The 22,391-nt window shown below is 33.4% G+C and overlaps 2 protein-coding genes across 3 annotated transcripts in view; one reads left to right on the top strand and one right to left on the bottom strand.

Moving 5' to 3' along the window:
- The window catches only part of LOC128675663 (beta-1,4-N-acetylgalactosaminyltransferase bre-4-like), a 127,653-nt gene extending 107,349 nt beyond the window's left edge, over positions 1-20,304 (top strand). The window contains exons 2-10 of one of the 2 annotated variants that reach the window (XM_053755219.1): positions 9,481-9,579; positions 11,914-12,118; positions 12,772-13,064; positions 13,546-13,681; positions 14,344-14,441; positions 14,656-14,845; positions 15,495-15,617; positions 15,995-16,090; positions 16,344-20,304. In XM_053755219.1, the coding sequence (XP_053611194.1) occupies positions 11,946-12,118; positions 12,772-13,064; positions 13,546-13,681; positions 14,344-14,441; positions 14,656-14,845; positions 15,495-15,617; positions 15,995-16,090; positions 16,344-16,476 (1,242 nt within the window). In that variant the 5' untranslated portion in view covers positions 9,481-9,579; positions 11,914-11,945 and the 3' untranslated portion in view covers positions 16,477-20,304. The remainder of the gene's footprint in view (positions 1-9,480; positions 9,580-11,913; positions 12,119-12,771; positions 13,065-13,545; positions 13,682-14,343; positions 14,442-14,655; positions 14,846-15,494; positions 15,618-15,994; positions 16,091-16,343) is intronic. The other variant, XM_053755220.1, reaches the window with a different exon arrangement.
- A 387-nt stretch (positions 20,305-20,691) lies between these two features.
- On the bottom strand, positions 20,692-22,343 carry LOC128675664 (uncharacterized). The gene is made up of 2 exons (XM_053755221.2): positions 22,184-22,343; positions 20,692-21,069 (listed from the first exon to the last, which is right to left on the bottom strand). Exons 1-2 carry the CDS (start codon positions 22,270-22,272, stop codon positions 20,841-20,843), a joined length of 318 nt encoding a protein of 105 aa, XP_053611196.1. The 5' UTR covers positions 22,273-22,343; the 3' UTR covers positions 20,692-20,840.
- Between the last annotated feature and the right edge of the window lie 48 nt (positions 22,344-22,391).

The raw sequence follows: 22,391 nt of genomic DNA, 5'->3' as shown, positions 1-22,391 counted from the left end.
GCCCATACATAAACAAAATAATATCTGTCATTAAAGTTTCATTTATGTTCGAGCCGTTAAGCGACTATTATCGCCGCCTATAAATTTTGACCCCAACAATAAAAAAATTAAAAAGGCAAGAGTAAGCCGATTTGTTCACTGAGTATTTCACTCCAATTTTTTAAATATTTTAAATAATCTAACTCAGTTAAAAAAAAAAATCTATTTCGAAATTAATTTCTATATATAGAAGAAAAAGTACAGTCTTAGAACTACTGCCATTGTTGTAGTGACATCAGATCACATTTAACAAGCGTTTATTTGCTTGCGAATTTGTTTAATTCTTGCACCTCAATTTTAAAGCAAATATCTAATTGTGCTGAAATTTCTTTTACACCTTTAGTTTCGATGACGATGTTTGACGACAAATAAAACTTTAACAAAGAATTTAACTGTTGTAAAAAAATCTATTAAGTTTTAAAAAAAATGCTAGTAGTTCATAGCTTCGGTAAATATTATTTAATTTTGAATAATTACTGAATGATGATTTGATTTTGAAGTTATTCAGACTCATATACATCATCTATGCTGTTATTATATAGAGGTAAGCGTTTGTGAGTTTGTGACTTTGTTGGTGCTCCGAAACTGCCGAACCGATTTCAAAGAAAGGTACAGGGGAGCGAAGCCCTAAGTAACGGTAACATCTAGTCATATCATAAACGAGCATAGGCTTACGCTTTATACGCCAAAGTAAAAAAAAACATATCTGAGCCACTGACGTGATTATATAATGCTGGTACTTGTGTTATTTACATCAATATCTTATCCAAACAATGATAACAAATCCACGCAATATGTCATTTTTCTCTGAACAAAAGGTTCTTTCTTCGCTGAACCCAAAAAAGTTACGGGTTCTCGCAATAAAATGGAGGACGGAGTCTAATTAGATTCAGCCTGATTTCTTATAAAATAATTTCTAGGGCGGGTGTTGTACTCGTAATGCTGTCGGGTTTATTTATACCGCCTGGGGGGTCTAAGGGGGGAGGGGAGTGATGTCTTTATTGCTGTTTTATTTTTGTCTCTCAATGTTTTGTCATGGAAAATAGCAAATGGATATGGTTATCGTAAACGTGGAAGTAGCGAAAACGGGAATTATTTAAGAGTATGTATCAGCCATATCAGCAGAAAGGGCGGGAAAAGTCCCACGAAAATGGAGACTCATAATTCTGCTCATAAAAATTAGCAAGACCTTATGTATTCCTGGTTTCATGCCCGGTTGTAAAGCCCGGAGGCCGCGCAATAAATTTTTCGACCGACTTCCTGCGTAACGTCAACCCTCTCGGAATTAATATTACAATCAGAATTGTTAATTTATATCGTAAATAATTTAAATTTCATTAACAAATTCAAAATCGCTGCCATAAATATTCATAATGGCTTCGTTCAGTACAAATTAATTAGTATCAACAAAGTTCAGGTGGAAATTATTACTGTAATATTATTTTGGAGCTAAATTACTATGACGATTTCAAAATTGTTCGATTTCTATGTTGAAAAAAAATTTTAAAACATTATTTAAAATTATTTAGAAACAAGGTTTAATAAAAAATAGTAGTATGTATTATGCGATGCTCTACTTTGGCCAATTAAAGCGACCAACCGACACAAATAAACTAAATTTTACATTCCCGTCAGAAAAACGTTTTTATAACATATTTGCTCGTAAAGAATCGTTCACTAATTTCATTATGATATTGTATCTCATTACGTACTGTGCGTTATTGTAATGAAAACATACAAGTATTTTTTTAAATAATATTATAATTTTAATATATTTTTAATTTAATATAACGCACTGTTTATCAAGATGCTCCGTCTTAAAACTAGCGCTACTATTTTAAATCTTAGCATGAGAGTTTTTATGTCAGAAAAGTGGTCAACATTATATGAATTAAAGTAACTTTAGGGGATAAAATAAATAAACATTTAATTCTTTAAATTAATTTCGGCAATAATTAGAACCAGTTATTTGTTTAGTCGTATCAGCCTATTATATTTTCATTTTAATTTAGCATCTATTACTTGCGTAGGCACAGCAAAAGCGTGCTGCAAAACTCTTCGTAGCAATGCTACGACATGTCCATTGCGAAATACAATATTGTGCTGTTGCAGTCGTAGCGAAGTCGTAGCTTGTTTGCTCAGAGTTGCGTATGTTTTGTAGCATTGTAGTAAACAGTGATGGCGATTTTTGTAGTTCGTAGCATTCTACGCAATTGACGTAGCGGTCATAATGTAGATACAATTTTTTAAGGTTAATTTTTTACGCTGAGCCCGGGCTCCGCGGCCGTACAACTCCGAAGGCAACCAGGTTGATGCAGGAATGAGAGAGTAGCGTAGAAGAAGGCAAACAGATTCCCATTACATGTACAGTCAACAGTACATCAAGTTACCCTTTAGCTTGAATCCCTATGGCGCGATAAGAGCGGCGAGTTTCCAATGAATTTGGGTAGGTTGATTTGCTGTTGATACTTGGATAGCATATTCTGAAAGGTTTTATTCATATTTTCCAATAAAGTATTTTTGTGTCATGTAAAAATAAGGAGGGAATAGACAAGTTTACATTGATGTTTTAGATATTATGATAACATAACAATTACTATATTATGATAACATACAACTTAACATCAGAGCTGTATAATAAATTGCCGTTTATTAATTATACAATTAATAAATCATAAGTGAATTAAGTGATAATAAAATTTCATTCGCATTCAAATTCCTTATTATTTTAGTTTCTTTTCTGTGTTTTCTGCACGATTTTATGAGATTTCCGCTTTTTTATGAGACAATAGATGTAATATTTAATGTAGCTATCGAACAAATATATCTTTCGTCTATCATTTTAGGTGACGTCACTCCTACATGTCATTTAGTATGGAGCGTTTGGACGAGTCCAAAAATGGGTAATTTTATTTTTGTATCTTTAAAAGCATTGTAATTATCGCAGAATTTTTTTCACTGGTGTTTCTATTAATATAAAGGCCTTCGAATAGTCATCAAAACGAAAATTTGACAACTAGCCTATATAGTCCAATACAAATAAGCTGATCAGCTACATTCTGTAAATAATTCCAAAGCCTCGTTGTTCTCAATACAGGCTAAATTTGGATAGTAACTTTTTTTACTGCGTCCCGTATTATGGAAATTAACTGGAGTATTCCGTTGTTAGATTCTTTTTCAATATAAAAGCCTTTAGGCACTGTGATTTTTGCCTCGTGGTTTTGATGTTAGAATAAAGTAAGTTGCAAAATCCCGAAAGTAACTTCTTCATAGTCGTATTCCTCATGGCTGAGGGTCGTGGTCATTACTTGAAATGAAACACACACAACAACTATCTTGTTACTATTAATTGAGTGGTTTGCCATTAACTTCTCTATTTCACACACAAGTTAATGATCAACCAGTATGCATAGGTTTCGTCACGATGTTTTTCATCCTTAGAGTGATAAACTAGTGACTATATAAACGGAATGTACTAAAATTAAATAAAATGTTTATAAAACACGTTTGTATCCTACTTTTTACTCCTAGCTTCGACGACTTTACCTACTATGTGTGGTAAAATAAATTATGCGTTTTTCTAATATTTACCTTACAAGTTAGTCGTGTTAACGAATCTCTCAATTAAGTCCCAATAGGCATATTGGGACTTAATTAGTGTTGTTATCTACATTTGGGGTTGGGATCGTATTCGATGTCTATACATATAATGAAACTGTAAGTAGGCTACGTCTGTACACAGGAGATATTAATGAAAAATAGTTATGAGGGATTTTTATAGAACAGAAGCCAAAACATATTTTTTTAGATTTCTCTCTACTTTCTGTCTTTCTGTCTGTATGTTTGTTCACCCATCACGCAAAGTTTACTGCATTGATTTAGATGCGGTTTTCACGGTCGTATAGCGGATGGTCTGACACACACAAACTTTCGCATTTACATTCATATTAGTAGGATATACCTAGATAGAAAAAGCCACAGGTTATTAAATATGCATGTGTTTATTCATGCATACAAATGACGATTAAATTGCGACACTTGTCGACTCGCAAACAAAACTATTATGAATGGTTCGTTAATCGGTTCCGTCGTTAGAATCGAGTCATTTAACAGATTAATCGCCGCGTTTGATTAATGTTTAACACTACATTTGGCGGATTTTTCCAAGTAGCTTGTAATGAATCTCGGCGTGTGACTGACAGCGCAACGGCACTTTTATCGATTGGAGATTTCCTTCTATGTAATAGCTTTTAACCGCGACTTCGTTTGATTTTCAATATAATTTGATATCCTATTTATCTATTACAAGAGTCGAAGCGGCAGTGGTCCAGCGGTTAAAACGCGGGCTTGGGAACCGAAAGATCACAGGTTCGAATCCTACTCGTGCCGCATGAATTTGTATACCAATCTAACTCATCATAGGCCACCACTTGCTTCAGCTGAAGAAAAACATCGTGAAGAAATCTGCTTACTAGTTGACTACATCGTTTTTTTAAATATATTAGGACAAATCACACAGATTGAGCTAGCCCCAAAGTAAGTTCGAAACTTGTGTCATGGGATACTAACTCAACGATACTATATTTTATAACAAATACATATATAGATAAACATCCAAGACCCGGGCCAATCAGAAAAAGGTCATTTTCCATCATGACCCGACCGGGGATCGAACCCGGGACCTCTCGGTTCAGTGGCAAGAACTTTACCACTGCGCCACCGAGGTCGTCGAGGTTTACTAGTGTGTATGCAAGTACATGTCCAGACAAGGCGGTAGGTAATCGTAAAAGTTATTTGACATCAACTTTTAGGCGACTTGAACAAAATCTCACACCGGTGTTAGCACACAATAATAGGTAACACACGTTATGAAAGATTACACGGGTATGCATCTTGAGTTAACAAGATCTGGAAGTTATTTAAACATTGTCATTTGTATTATTATTTAGTTAGATCCGTTATCTAATTTCATTTATATAATTCGCAACTTCTTTCATAGAAAAAATCGTCAACTCAATTTGGCACTATGTCATGGTTACGCTCCGTATAAGCGCCATATCGCTGGCATAAACCTTTCACTCGATTTTTCACTTTGTTGGAACAAAATCCTACTTTTTATACAGGAGGTTGTGCAATTAGCTTATTAAATATTTGTATTAACAAATAAAAAGAAGCACATTAAGATTACAAGTACATATTTAGTATATTTATGTATTGGAAAATGGAAAAGGGATAAATATATCTTAGTATAGATTAGATACTGCCTTTTGTAACCACTTTTTTGTTAATATTTAACAACAGATTAATAACACAGGTATTTATGTATTCAGGCAAATAACTCAAAATCTTTCAAAAATTAAGGAAAAAAAGAGTTATGCCCAAATGTACAGTCAAACATATATTAAGTTACCCTGCATAGTATACCATTTATAATAGCGACGATTTGAAATGAATTTGGATCGTTTGATGTGCTTTTTAAATTGTTAAATAATAAACTAGCAGTTTACATCGAAACAAAACGGATTATCAAATATGTAAATAGTAAAAATACGCGAATGGGTAAAAAGTTAAAATAAATCGTGTATCCCATTTATTCTTAAATGGAAACCCCATGTATACGGGTGGGGGTGTAATAACCTGTAAAGGGCAGGTGATGATTTATGTTTTGGACCTCTTGGCTGCTTCTGGAGGATTTTTTGGCGCGAATGTTATGATGATATGGTGGTTTTATGCGGCAAGTTGGGGAAGCATGCTCCTCGTTTACTTGTAACCAACGCGCAGTGGTTTACTTCATACTAATGTTCGACAAAAATGCTACCTACTTTATATATAGTATTTAATTAATTTGATGAAACTGGTTAGATAATTATGTATTATTATTTTCTTTTTCAATAGTTTGAGATAGGCTTTTGATAGAAAAGCTTTTTTCCTGCTAGCCAACTCCTTGAGTCCGGAACGGATCATGACAAACATTCTCTAGTTAACGAATCAAACTACAAGGAATAAAAAATATATTATGATTAAGAAATGGAGTACATAGATGCTACATATTTTAAAAGATATTCCAGTAGACAGAGTAGGGAGAAAGAAGAAAACGAAGAATAATTTAAGGAATTTGTCACTCGAAACGTCACAAATACGGACAATTACAGTCGACCGCATAACAAGTTATCCTGCAAAGATTTTTATGCCGCGGCGATTGGGGCGCGTTTGCAATGAATTTGAGCAGTTTTACGTGCTGTTGACTGTACTTATTAAATATAGGGAAACGAGAAAATCAACCCTCTCTAAAATCGCAAATCCGATGTCGACGAGTGCGCCGTAAACATTAATTAGAAAACGTATCTCTGCTAAATTTACTAATCTTCAATCTGAAGGTTATGTGATATCTGGAACATTTCCTATGGATTTAAATGATCAGCGCAACACTAAATATTTGTATGTAATACCTAATATACATATGAAGTAGTAAAATACCTTAGGGTACTCTAAAGAAATTCTTATATTCTAAAAAAACCGAAATAAACAAGTTTAAAAATTTAAGTAAGCGACATGTGTCCATAAAACAATAACAACAAAAAATTTAACATTAATAGAAAATGATAACAAAATTAACAAAGGAAGAACGAGTAATAATGTTTTTTTTTTGTTCAAGGTTTGTTTACCTTTTGTCTCAGCACAAGATGAATAGGGATAGTTAGAGTTTTTATACGAAGTTTCAATGTAAAAAAGGTGTTCTTAAGAATGTTTTCGTATTTAATACAGTGACAACTAACAGTAGACAACTTTATTGAAATGTTAAAATTTGAGAATCTAATGGTTAACACTAGGACTGCTACACTGGAGGTCCCGGGTTCTATTTCTAGATTGAAAAGAAAATGATACTTTTCAGATTGACCTGGGTCTTGGACTTTTATCTATATATGTAGGTATCGTTGAGTTAGTATCCCATAAAACAAGTTTCGAACTTACTTTGGGGCTAGCTCAATCTATATGATTGCTCCTATATATTTATTAAGTTGTACTGTAACTTGTAACTCGAATAACATACATAACGGAGAATCAATCAAATATTTTTACAAAATGCTTTTTAGTCTACTTATATGTATCCAAAGTCGATGTATACTTGTTTCGCAAGCAAGTCACGTTCCAACCGCGGCGCAAGGCAGAAATATTGTTTTAAATTATGGGAAGATTTCTCAGGACCTCATAAGTCTAATTTAGGCGCGATTGAAATTTAAATATTCTGGTTTTCAAAATGAAATCATTTATTCATTGAAATTAGGCATTCACATGCACCGTTTCATGTCAATTACTAAACAGCGGCCCGGCCCGGCTTTGCTTGGGTAAAACCATAATAAATTATACGCCTAAACCTTCCTCAGGAAACTTACTATTACAAAAACCCGCATCAAAATCCGTTGCTTAGTTTTAAATGTCTAAGCATACATAGGGACATACAGCGCAAATAACTTTGTTTTATGCTATGGTAGTGATCAATTCATATTTACCAATGCTACAAAATACTATCATTTCGGAACGACCACTGCTGAGACGAAATGCTAAAAGAAACTCATTCGATTAGTTTAAATGTATGTTACTAATATTGCATGCTTAAAAATTATTATACTTATGGTAGGTATGTATACAAAATTGTATGCATAAAAATACGGAACCATATAGAAAGGGATCCTTGCTATATGTACCGTTAAGAAAAATTGACAAGGGTTTCGTTAAGGGTAAGTTAAGCTTCTTGATCTTCATCATCGAGTCGACTATCCGAATTGCAATATAAGGATAGATTATTTTGGGAATACAAATTTTCCAAACCGTTGTGCTCACGTTTATTGTAAGTTATAGTCTTATCTGAATTATCATATAGATATCATTATCATATAGAATTTGTAAGATTTTCTGCAAGCTGCACTATCGAATTGGGTTAACCTCTAATGATATATGTACGTTGTAAATAAAATAAATAACATCTATTCATAAAGAGCCACGTTTACTCTATCTCTACGTATAAATCTCATACATGAGATGTCTCAGAATCAAATCTATTTGCATATGTCTTTTAGTCGTAAGAAGCTTTGATTTAAAATCGCATCGTAATGAAGAAAGTCTTCTGTAAAAACAATTTATCTGGGATCTAGCTAGATCTATCTATTTTGCGTCCGCGAAACTGAGAAATGCGCCACTTTCGCCGTGTTTACGATATGGTATATTGCACCCTTCGTTCGGGGGGTAAAAGCCATTTTTCTCATCCCAACGACGCTCGATAGATGTGGCTCTATTTGAGTTGGATCGCCCACACCGTATATTACCTGACAATTGACAAATGTATGGACATTGCTTCCATTCATGGCTGTAGTTCTTTAAAGATATTTTTTGTTCATTAGTTTTTTCACAAATTGATGAAACCGTATTAATTTTTGCAATTAATGGGATATGGCTTCCTCGACTTCAGAATTACAATTTTTAATTAAAAAAGATAATCTTTACATATAATAAAATACAGTATTCTGCCACGTCTCTTTATGTCTGTCAGTCTGTTAGCGATAAACTCAAAAACTACTGCACAGATTTTCATTTTTACAAATAGATAGTATGATTCCTGAAAAGGCTTAATTCGGTGTATAATTTATAATGCCCAAGCGAAGCTCATCATTATTAGATATATTGACATAAGTTACGAAAAAAACCGTTTATTTATATCAGAAAGCTTTGGAACTACAAGTTTTCACTTTCATCGCACACCATTTTCTATTTGTGCCGAGTTCGGCAAACATAAGAAAAGAGTTTTCTGCATGTTTATTTATCCTGAAATTTCTTTCATAAAAATATATTTGCAGAGGACATATTTGGACCGTTGCGTAAATATTACTCAAAACAAACAGCCCAGACATGGATTTGTTGTAATAGTCATATTTATTTATTTATTAAACTTGATTGTACCAAACAAAAATATGCTCATAAACAAACAGCGACCGCTTTTTCTCAGCTAATTATTAAGAGAAAAAGAAAAATTTGTGCGGCGCAGTAATATTATGATTATACTTTAAATATCATATTTAATTTTACGAAGACAATAATACACAAGTACTAAAACTACTCTTATTAAAACTACACTTTCAGTTTATTGTTTCTATTACATAAATGACGATTTTAATTGCATCAAAATTTTATGTATTTTTAAGTATATTATAAATTTTATAGAATCGTATTAATGTGAATATACAATCGTGATCAAAATTGTTTCACATTAAAATAATTGTCCGCCATCTAGAAGATTTGAATTCATAGGATATATTATCATACTGATAATACATTTTTTTCAGAAACAAAAAGTAGTTAATGCTTATAATATACATTGTTATGTTTTTTTTTGTTTCCAGAACCATGGACACCTATATACATTGTTATGTTTTTTTTTGTTTCCAGAACCATGGACACCATTGTAAATAGCCGATTAAACGATCAGCAATGAAAAGAATGGGTCACTTCCATCGAGCTCCGTCTTTACACATTTTTCAAATTAAGGTAACATACCCATTTTATATAAAAGGCCAAACAAGAAAATATCGAGTGGTTTATTTATTCGGCAACATATCTCATGAATTCTAAACTTTCTATGCGTTACCCGGTGGGTAAACCGGGGCGAGGCAGATTTATCCGGATAAATCTGGATCATGGTAAAAAATCGTCCTCCGCTGATCCTGACCCGAGCCGTGTAAACGTGGGTACTCAATAAACAGCGATAGTGGCGCCCCCGTCACTTTACGGATCACACGACATGGATTTGGATCGAGAACTTCGGTTTTGAAAAAATTATGTTCGACACGTTTATTTTCGGAAATGCAATCTCGAACATCTTGGGGACTTTATCTGATTCTTGGACATTATAATCTTATGTGAGATATCTATATCTCATTAGCGACTAAAATGGGATTAGAAACAGATACAGTGTTACGTATTTATCTCTTACCTGAACTTTGACGGATTCGGCATACATTTTTAGTTTTTCATTGCGGTAAATAAAAGCACTTATACAAATCACGCAATATTCATACATTCGCGCCGGTATTCGACAATAGTGTGGAACCGGCTTCAGAGTCCTACGTGCGAACCACGATAAACTGTGTGCATAATGACATCCTTACATAGGTATTATAAAATGAAGTCCACTTTATGCGTCTGGCCAACATCTTTGGTCAGCAAAAAATAAAACCAAGATATAGCAGAAATTCAATGAAATTATATTGCGTTTTTGGATTTTACAAAAAAAAAAACAAATTTATTTCATATTAAAATCAAACCGCGTGAATATTTGTATTTTTGTCATTGTGAAAAAATATTTTAAATTAAGGAATGCAAAAATGCTTTTTTTTTGTTGGTTGCCAGTGCAACATCAATCCTGAACAGCGTCTGTCTGACTGTATGAACGCGAACTTAAAAGCGACCGGACGGGTTTTTGTTTGGTTTTCACCAATAGATAGTGTGTCTCCTCAGGAGGGTTTAAGTGTATGATTTATTATGGTTTTACCCGCGAGAAGCCGTTTTGCAATAAAGATTATGTTGTAAAGCCGACACTTTTCCACGCAACGTTACAGCCGATACGAGTAATAAAGTATCACATTATAATCAAATTGTTAATACGTAAATTATATCGTTGTATGCAATATGTAATACTGTGATCAAATCAAAAATTTTGTGAGTGCTACTTTGACAAGTAATATTTTTTTACACACTGTGATTCACAGATACAATAGCTGTGATTGTGACCCATTTACCACGTCTAGTATAACGTCTTTATCCGTTATGGGATAGACCGAGCCAAAAGTTGCGAAAATTGAAAGTGATATTAAGCTGTATGACCTATACATAAATGTGTATGAATGTTTTCGTCCTTGAATATCCAACTCCATATTTACGGATGTCGTACTAGGCGACTAAGGAACACAGCCTTGGCAGCTGATAGTCAACAATAGCATTCCTAAAGAGAGTTGATGTTAATCGGCCGGTTGTTAAATCCGCCGAATCTTCAGATTCTGTTTTTTTAGAAAACGCTTATAGCCATTTTTTTAGATATACAACAAATAATACAAATAGTTACATATTGAATATTACCCAGTATACGAAAACTATTTTTCCGAAATTTTTCTTGTTAAATATTTTTCGACCGTGTGGCTTTTATGATAAGGTAGAATTCACTTTGTGCTTATGTTGTAACATTGAAGGCGTCGGTAGAATAAATTTATTATTAGATGTGTACACCTTTGAAACCCTCCGAGGGTCCAATTATGAAGATCTTTCACGGTTCATTGAATTTTGACGTAACAATAAAAATCAACTTACAAGAACAAATTTGTATTTGTCCTGGAATCTGTACATATACCAAGTACATATATATTGACTTACATATTGACGACCTCGGTGGCGCAGTGGTAAAGTGCTTGCCCCTGAACCGAGAGGTCCCGGGTTCGATCCCCGGTCGGGTCATGGTGGAAAATGATCTTTTTCGGATTGGTCCGGATTTTGGATGTTTTTCTATATATGTATTTGTTATAAAATATAGTATCGTTGAGTTAGTATCCCATAACACAAGTCTCGAACTTACTTTGGGGCTAGCTCAATCTGTGTGATTTGTCCTAATATTTATTTATTTATTTTATTTACATCATACTAATATTATGAATGTGAAAATGTGTTTGTTGGTTGCTGAATACACAATTTCCAAACATAGCTAAGAACATTATTTTCTTTTTCAAATAAAAAAAAAAACTAGATCAAAATCGCTTCAGCCGTTTGGCTTCTATGATGCCACGGACAGATAAACAGACACACAGTCACGTTAAACTTATATCTGCATTACAGTCGGCGCGCGGGACCGCTAACCGCATGCGTTGATGGGAGCTACGTCGAACGGGGGCGGGGGGCGGGCAGCGCGTGCGTTGCGGCTTTTATTACTGGCGGTGCTTGCGCTTGCGGCGGTCGAGTACCTCTTCGGCTCCATCCTGGACGCCTCGCCCCTCCGCACTTACTTGTACACGCCGGCTTACAACGCGACGCAGCCCATCAAGTGAGTATGGCAAATTTCTTATAGCATCTCGGCGAATGTTATTAGTGAAGACCAATAAGACGACACCGATACAGCATTATCTGAGGTATAGATATAGGGTAGCAGAGCAGCATAAAGTATCGGTAAACAGATATGCGGCCCATCTGATGGGGAGTGATCTCGCAGCCTATGGACGCCTGAAATACCTGAGACGTCAATTGTCGACTTTGTGGCCTAGGTGACTGGTAGAAAAAGCCTCAAAGTCCGCCATTTACATGTTTTTGTCATAAAGTTAAATAAATAAATAAACAAAAGGCGTCTATTTCTCATCTGTTTCTGCGCCAAAAAGGCTGCATTGCTGAGGCAGAGTACTTTGCACAGGCTACTATGGCCAAAACGAGCTTAGGCCACAAAGTCGACAATTGACGTCTGAGATATTTCAGGCGTCCATAGGCTGCGGTGACCACTTAATCAGGTGCATAAAAAATATTATCATATCCATATGGGAGAATTCATCTGTAGATATTTTATTAACATAAAAAGTTACATTTTGTTAACTACTACTTACCTATTCCTCCCACAGATCAACAAAAATTCTAGCAGTACTCACTGACTTGTACTGACGTTAAGGGGTTAACAAATGTATTTATAACAATTTCTTTTTTCATTTTCAGAATAACTGAAAAATCATCTCTCTGGCCTAAAAAGCTGCCTTCCACAGCAGAGGTTATAACTGAAAACCCCACAATTATATTAGCCCCAAACGCCACTGCCAAATCTTCTAGCGAAAACACAACAACGAGTGTTGCCAATATTACGGCACAAAATATGACCCGGTTAAATGCAAGTGAACGTCCATCGCCTCTCCCCGGTCAAATGGAAACTAATGTAAACTTCAAAGGCGAAACCTATGAGCTGAATCAAAAGGAGCCGGTGTTGCCATTATGTGAACTTCCATCAGATTTAGGTAAGTTAGAAACTAAACTGAACAAGTTTATTTATTAGACAAATTAAAAAAACCCCGACTTTCAAATATTCATTTTGCTACAACTTTTGAACGGCTGAACCGATTTTCATAAAACATGGCTAAGAACACTCGGAATAAACTTATCTATGACACAAAAAAAAACTAAACGAAAATCGGTTCATCCGTTTGGGAGCTACGATGACACAGACAGATACACAGACAGATACACAGACAGATACATAGACATATACACAGACAGACACGTTAAACTTATAACACCCCTCTTTTTGCGTCGGGGTTTAAAAAAGTATAAATATATATATATATCCATTTTTACCAAGTTCTTTAATGTTGACACATAATATGCAGCAGAGACTAATTAGAAACTAATTATCTACATATATTTTTTTTAAAGAATAAAGTAAACCTTTTCCTTGCGATCTAATTGGTAAGTTAATGATTGTATATCATTTATTTAAAGGTCCAATATCGCTAAATAAGTCAGACATGAAACTGGAAATGGTGGAGAAGAAATACCCGGAGGTGCACTGGGGCGGGCGGTACTCGCCTCCGAACTGCACCGCGAAACACAAGGTTGCCATCATCGTGCCATTTAGGTAATTGTTTGTTTTATTGTTGCTTTGAAATATGGCAACATAGGCTGGTTATCATCTTTATGGCTGAGGAAATGAGAGAGGAACGGGAAGCTGTTTCTGCTGTAATTAAATAAATAATCATCATTCAATCAAACAACAGCCATTTAAACTGCTGGGGCACTGGCCTTCCTTATCAATGCATAAGGAGTAACTAAATAAATAAATATGATATTAAACAGTAATAGACCCATTATATGTTGACAATATCATATTTGTGAACAAACGTTCACAAATATGATATTGTCAACATATATTATACAACATATATTATACAAATATAATATTGTCAACGGGCAATAAACATACTGTTTGTATTGTTTGCTCCATTACTGGGACTATGAATGATCCATCTCGAGAACCCAATGCTGATTGGCTGGTTTTGGTTGACGGCTATCTACTAACTTCTGTCAATACTTACCTACAATTCTCTTAATGCTATATTCGTTTTTAAACTGAAAAATTCATATTTATTTTTGAACATGGAAATTGATTTTCAAAAGCGCCATTTTTTCCTTCATGAGCCGTGGTCCAACTGCTATATCCAACTGGTTGTACCACGGAAACGTAACTTTGCCCACAGTTCAACTGTCCAAACATTGACATATGTCACCGTTTTATTACAGGGACCGCAAGAAGCATTTAGCTATATTTTTAAATCACATGCATCCATTTCTGATGAAACAACGAATAGAATATGGGATATTTATCATCGAGCAAGAAGGTAAAGAATCAAATATTAATGTTGTACATTTTACAATTGCGTACCAAATAAATATTTAATTACCATAAATTATATGATAACTTTTTCAAAAATCAGCGTATTCTTCGTTTACGTTAACCGATTTTCATTTTGATTTCTCATTTATATATCTTTAAAGTCTATTTTTTTTCGCTGTAACATCTTCCGCGCCATAAAAAGATGTATCTAATTCCAGGTTACAGTGAATTCAATCGCGCCAAACTAATGAACGTGGGTTACGTGGAGAGTCAGAAAGAGAAGGCTGGTGGATGGCAGTGCTTCGTGTTCCATGACATAGACCTGCTCCCACTGGACCTGCGGAACATATACTCGTGTCCGCGACAGCCGCGCCACATGTCCGCGTCCATAGACAAACTTAAATTTCAGTGAGTTTTCGTTTTTATTATTTATCGACGACATGGGCTTCATTCAATAAACACAATCGATAGTTTTGTAATATTTCATAATCAAACAGTTGAACAGCTGTCATGTTGGTCGCAACGTTGTGCAAGAGTTATGTGCATATTGTCGCACATTTTACAACATATCTAATTACTTTCGAAATTGCTTTTTAAATACACAATTTAAGAGCCATGCCCCATTGCGTCGATGCAGCAAAGTAGTAGCCCCTTTGTTTTGTATAGGTTTTGACAGTGTCGTGAATCAATGTAATTAAATACCAAAATAAAACAAATATAAGGATTAAAGACTTGGTACTATCTAAGAACAACTGGTAAACAAAACGCGAATATTTTTAATGTTTGTAAGTATTACTGAATAGAGTGCCATTGTGTAACAGTGTTACACATCGGGAGGAAGATAGTGGCAATGCGTAACCGAATAGAATAGAATAATTGTTTATTCGAAGTAAACTAAAACACATACAAGTTATTTATTTTAATACAAACAATACTGTTACACAACAGGATTTTTTCTCCCGATGTGTAACAGTGATACAAATCGCGGTATGACTCAATGGGAAAAAATACAGCGTGATGTTATGTCGAGACTAAATCCTCTGATTTAACTCTCCAGACTACCCTACGAAGACCTATTTGGAGGAGTGTCAGCCTTGACGAAGGAGCAGTTTTGGGCTGTCAACGGCTTCTCCAACAAGTACTGGGGGTGGGGAGGGGAGGACGATGATATGGCTTATAGGTGTGTAACTTTGAAAAATAAATATTACATAATTTTGGAAAATATGCCTTATATATATGTCCAAACGATTCTTTCTGTAAGACGTAATTGGTGTCTCAACTCTTAAGTTTAGAGTGTTAGAGTGCTTAAGAGCTGCAGAATTTAGATCAAACAAAACTATTTAAATTAAAGTTTTTAATTTTCCTACATAATAAGACAATAGTAACAGTAACGTATAGTTTTTCACAACACACATATTAAATTTTGATTTTCTAATTTCGTAAATTATCACATCCACTTGCAAAGACTTTGTGGATATATCAGTATTTTTGCTCTTTGTCCCATTAATAAATGCAGAAGTGCTTTTTCTAATGTTGTTTTTTTTTTTTCATTTACAGGGTTAAGAAAATGGGGTATCATGTTGCTAGATATAAAATGTCTATCGCTCGGTACGCTATGTTAGATCACAAGAAATCAGCGCCAAATCCAAAAAGGTAATTTTTTTTTTAATGGTGTGACTTAGCTTTATGTTTTGTTCGAAACTAACCTTGATTAAGTTATAAGAAAGATTTAATTAGAGAGTTAATTATTACTGTTAAATTCTTGATTAGAGCGTGATGGATCATTTTCTATCTTCAGCCATCGTTCTCATATCTTGTACGACACCAAACAGAGAGGGCAAACTCTGTTTAGTGTACGCATTCGTTGAACCATATTCGCGCATGTATTTAAGAATAAAATTTTCAGGTATCAACTGTTGTCCCAAACGTCAAAGATGTTTCATAAAGATGGCCTATCAACCTTAGAGTACGAGCTGGTCCAAACAACTCACCACCATCTGTACACCCATGTGCTAGTTAATATAGACGAGCATAGCTGATGGACATATTTCGCCAGGCTGTTGTTTGGCGATGAACGGTAACGACGGTGCTTGGACGCTCAATGCTCCTATGAAGGTATGATCTCCTAGTCTCGTTTCATAATACCTCTAGTTTTCTCGTTTTAAGATGTCAATCAGCGTATACACAAATTACACACGGCGTTTTTCGTACGCATGTCCGTATTTTTATTTAAATCAGAACAATTTCTTGTACGAATTACGTGATTTGAAGAAAATGTTATTTGTGCTGGTTGTAAGATTGTCCTTCGAATATTTCTGCAAATGAAAAAATGCTGTGTGTCGGTTGCATGAATACGGATTCTTTGCAGAAATACTATAGAATAGTAAATGTAGATTTCTCAAGAAACTATTTTGTGAATAGTAATAATTATATAATATATCATGTTTCATACTATGTTACAGATTAGATAATGTAACATAAAAGTATTTCTATATATATTGTCTAATATTTGTATCTATCGTTACATTTTATTTTTATCATTTTTTTTATCTTATTTTTGTACCTATCTATAACGTATCATCATAATCTCCAAATTTATAGTGACAATATTTATGTAAAAAATAAAAATATATAAGATAATAAGTGAAAATAATAATAATAATAGTAATAGTTAACTAAAACTGCTATCTTGTTGTCGACCAGTTCGGTCTAAGTATTACCCAATGATTCTGAAAAAGTTACATTCCAGCCCTGTTATTAAATAAATATATCATAATCTTCTTAAAATAGGTCAATTTAATGTTTTTTATGCTTCAGATTTTCTCAATTATATATATTTTAACAAGTAAATATATATCTTATTTTGTTAACGATGTGAATAACAACTTCATTTTAATCCGATGCTTTTAAAATGGCGCTAGTGTGCGCTCTTATATTTATTGTTATAGTTTACTTATTGCATTTATGTCAAGATATACACTAGTTATATGTTTATTTACTTACGGCCTAAATCAATTGTGAACTATATAGTAAAATAATTATATTATAGATCCATAAACTCATAATCCTGTATATAATATTATATTTATTAATATATCTTAGCGCCTAAAAAAATGATTTTTGCGCCAACTAATTTATTTTAAGCTTATGAATTTTGTTGGTATCTGTATTTGCACTTTGTTTACCATATTAAATTTCATGATTGAACGATACATATATATTGTATAAATTATTGAGTACTTACCTAGTATATACAATATTATGTACATAGCATGTTGTTGAAATGGGACTTTTATCACTTGAGGACAAAATATACATATTCGTTAAGCGCAAGTTTAGTTTCCTGAAGAGTAATTCATACTATAAACAAACTTGAAACACGTGTATCTCATCGTTAAGAATTTATGTGGAATCTCACTCGGCGAATAGACTTAAACTTCTGTAAAATCTAGATTCTGTATTTTTTTAGAACTATTAAACATTTGTTGAAACGTGTCTTTTTTTGTTTGTCCATGTAGTCATTATTAAAATTCGGACTTGGTTTTTCTATCATGTATTTTTGCAACTGTTACCAAAATCTATTGATTGCTATTCGATTTTTTTTTTTAAATTTTCAAGTTATAGTAAGGTTTATTTTGTGCTAGGTATTGAATATTTGATTCGAATTTTAAGTACATATTCCGATATTTATTTTTCAAGAATGCGTCTCAATTTTTCATGAGTGTGTAAATATTTTTTATTACTTGCTTAGTGTAAGGGATACAATGTGATACAATAACGGTAAATGATAATTAAGTGTCTAAGATAAACCATTGCTTATAAAGCCAATATAAAATAGTATATTTTATTACATTCACTTTTTTAATCTAATGTGGGGCAAACAGAAAATAATAAATTTTCGTCGAAATGAATCTCAATTGAATTGTTTTATTATTATTTTCACAATATATACTTATGTGTATTTCATTTACACTTTACTTACACAATCTATCACATTTTTAATTTACTTTTTAGAAATAAATATTTAAAATTTAGATAATTGTTTAATGAAAGAGCAATGGTTTATCTTATGGCAGGCCTATATAAGGGACTGGATTGTTTTTTAACCTATTTTTTTATTTATTTGTGATACTTTAATCAATTAATCGTGTAATAATCTATGAATTTACTTTATTTTTTACAAAGACAGACACATGTGTGCATGCGTTTTATATATAATACGAATGAAAAAACATGAGTGTATGTTCAGATATTAAAAAAATAACCTTTCAAAGCAGGTTACGAAAGATCTTTTTAGACCATTAAGCATTATTGATATCAAACGGTTTCGGAATTGTATACTATAAATAAACAAATGTTTGAAGTACACGATTTTGTCAATACTTAATAGTGTAGATTTTTACAAAAGTAATTACAATAATGTAAATTAAGTACGTAGATGTTTTATACTCCAGCCACGAATACTACTCATTACTGCGATATAATAACTAATGGATAACAAGCAAATTCATTTAAGAATTTCAATTATTTGGTTCGTGGATTTCATTCTCCTATATTCGCATGATAATATTCATTATTAGTTTGAAATTTTAAGAGATTAGCTGCTTAGCTAAATAATTATGTATATGTAATATATGTACAGGGTGTAAATAAAAAATAAATTGAAAATCATTGATGACTCATTGTTGGAACACCAACATTAAAAAGTTTGTTTTTTTTATATTTAATTTTTTGGTTACGGCAACAATGTCTGTATCGAATTTTTTCTCTCTTGTTCGTTCTCCCTCTAATAAACGGTCACGTTTCTCCGTAGCTCCTGGATTTTTATTTTTACCAGCCTAAATCTACAGTCCGCTATAATTCATATTTTACATTTTTATTCATGATCCTTCGAGCCGGATCGCCGTAGATTTAGGATGGTAAAAATAAAAATCCAGGAGCTACGGAGAAACGTGACCGTTTATTAGAGGGAGAACGAACAAGAGAGAAAAAATTCGATACAGACATTGTTGCCGTAACCAAAAAATTAAATATAAAAAAAAACTTTTTAATGTTGGTGTTCCAACACTCATATAAAGAAAATATAATTAAAAATACAGAATTATTTCGAGGTGTTTATCGAGACGTTTATATAATGTTTCAAATTGTTTTATTTTGGGCATGTTTCACCACTTTCTGATAAAATATAATAATGTAATCTGTCAGATAAACTAACTACTAGATAAATCTGTCTGAAATTTTTTACAAGTTAGCCTTATCCAACACTTAAAACACAATGTTTAAAGCTATCTCATAACATATATGTATGTATATGCTATCAAATACTTTGAAATGTATATATAACAGTTTTTTAAACGCCCACAAAATCACTAAGTACTATTTTTATTTTCAAATGAAGGCGTTTAATAATTTAGTATCTGTATAGTTATCCCATATAAAATACATACATTACATAATCAAAATTGAAAATATTAAGTGGTAAGACCTCAGACTGAATAAAATTATAATTTTAATTAAACACTAATGGACAACATTTAATTTTGATGACACCGATTACACCTTGTATGAATAAGTTTAGATAAAATGTACAGAGTTAAAACGCCAATTTAATGAGTTTGCTTTTAATACATTCTACTAAGAACCAACCAGATTTCGTAGTAAGTAGTTTTTATACGTGAAAATTGTAATCTAAACTGTAATATATTACTATAGGAGTAACCCGCTTAGCCATCCAAATTTATCATACTTACGTAATATTAGGAAATAGAAATAGGCCGTTATTGAGTTACTTAAAAAGTGATATGTAATAATGTACGATCATTATTTTTGTCAAAATTGTTTTTATGAATACATTGTTTGTTTGATAATTTTATAGTTTTATTTGTAAAATCTCTAATAAAAAAAGGAGCGAGCTGTGCTCTCAACTTTTATTTATCCTATGCCTTGGAAACCCACTGGAAAATAAACTTTACGAATCAGTGAAGGTCTTATTGCTCTCACACTGAATTATAACGGCATTCACCAACTGATCGAGCTGCAGCTGCTTTCAGTCTATAAATTATTAAAAGGCACTTAATTCAATCTGTTTTATTTTTATTCTTTGACCTTGGAAAATAGCCTATACCAAGTCGCCTCACACTTTGGTCTAAGATCAGAATCATCAGAGCACATTATTTAAGGTTCAGAAGCACCATTTTACGGATGTAGGTAGTTAATTTTAGTATTGTCTATAAAAGTATATGGACGTATAAATAAAAAACTTTATAATATTTAAAACTGTATTGAGTGTACCGGGATCACTATATAGGTATAACAAAATGGAGGATAGATATCCGAATATACTACAAAAACACAGAACACGTTCTTCAAAACGCGGGAAATTTTTGACGTTACTTTTGACAGCTCACAAAGTATGCACCACGTCTTGAGACAGCGCTGTGGATGGGATCTTGAAGACGAAGATTGGTCGATTGCTAAGCTGTACAGAGGCCCTGAGTTCGGCGGCTAGTTCCCGCGGGAGACCCATCAGTGGCGGACATTCGCGCCACGAAGTACGCCGCAGGTACCAAGAGGGCGCTGGTGTGCACGCCAGAGTTACGTCCAGCCAGTTCTTTTCGGCATCGAATTTTATCCTGAAAAATTGTGATTGTTAGACAAGGTGTCGAAAGGAATGAATGGTCGGTTGAAAGTCATATATTCATAAAATATTAAGGTACCTAATAAACCCGTGTCTTAATTTTAGCGCAACTTATTGTGTAAAATTTATATTTAGACAATCCTTATAATTCTAAGTTTTCCCTATTTCCCAGCCTGATAGAGAGCTAAAATTGCTGACATTGACATGTCATATACTTACTGAATCAAAAACAAAAGACACTAACATTTTTTACGTGTGGATAAATTCCACTTAGTTTCATATCTTGTTTCTATGGTACAAATTCGATCACTCTACGCACTAAACATTTATGAAAATATCAATGGCTTTCATGGTGATCTAGAGGCTGTTGCGTCTAGTTTGAGACGCCACTTATCATATATCCTTGAATATAAACAGTATTGAGCTGACATAACTAGTCACCATTTATGATATGGTACAAAATATTTTTTAACAATATTCATCAAGAGATCTAGGTGGCTCCTAAAATTAAATGTTTCGATTGATAATCCACTTTTACATTGACAAAACATTTGATGTTGTTGGTGTACAGATTCCAAGATGGTATAAAGATAAGTTTCCTTTTAAGATCCAAAGTGGCTTATCAATCGTATGGAATTTTTATTTCTCATACTCTTAATGTAGTGAATGCACTAAATTCAGTGTATGAGAAATGAAAAAATACGTTCTTCTTTTTCTTGGCATGTCGATGCCATTCCAACGACAAGTATATTTAGATTTTCCTTAAAATTCTGCCATTTTACCGCCTTATCGGTAGCAGCCATCAAGTAAACCTGGGTGCAGTTATTAGGGAACAGGGGGGCATGATAACAGATGCTTTAATGGGGAGAGATGCCGCACGCGCATACATTTTGTGAGTTATATATAAACCCCCACTTAGTCTGATTTTCACATGGAAACAGTGCTTTTTTCGTACTATAAATGTACATTTCAAATTTCATTTGTTAGGTACGGGACTACACCTTCCTTTTTCCGTCACCAAGTATTCATATTTTGTTTCACGACGCGAAATATTTCCCTCTCTTCCTACTCGTTTAAATACCTAAGTATATGGCCGGAACAAATCTCACTTTTGTACTTCCTTCTCTTTCTCCTTGTCCCTACACCTTCGTGGTTTCCTGGTGGGCGTTGTTGCCCTAAACCTGTAGTACTTCGGCATATTACTGTTGGAATTTTGCAAAAAAATATTAAGCGGCCTTACATACGCTCCGATACCAAACTGTCATTCTTATAAAATGTCAACAAATGAAAAAAAATGTCGCATACAAACTATTTTTT

The sequence above is a fragment of the Plodia interpunctella genome, chromosome 14, assembly GCF_027563975.2.
Source record: "Plodia interpunctella isolate USDA-ARS_2022_Savannah chromosome 14, ilPloInte3.2, whole genome shotgun sequence".
Lineage (NCBI taxonomy): Eukaryota > Metazoa > Arthropoda > Insecta > Lepidoptera > Pyralidae > Plodia > Plodia interpunctella.
The sequence above is the reverse complement of the archived record's forward strand: the minus strand, read 5'-3'. Positions and strand labels throughout refer to the sequence as shown.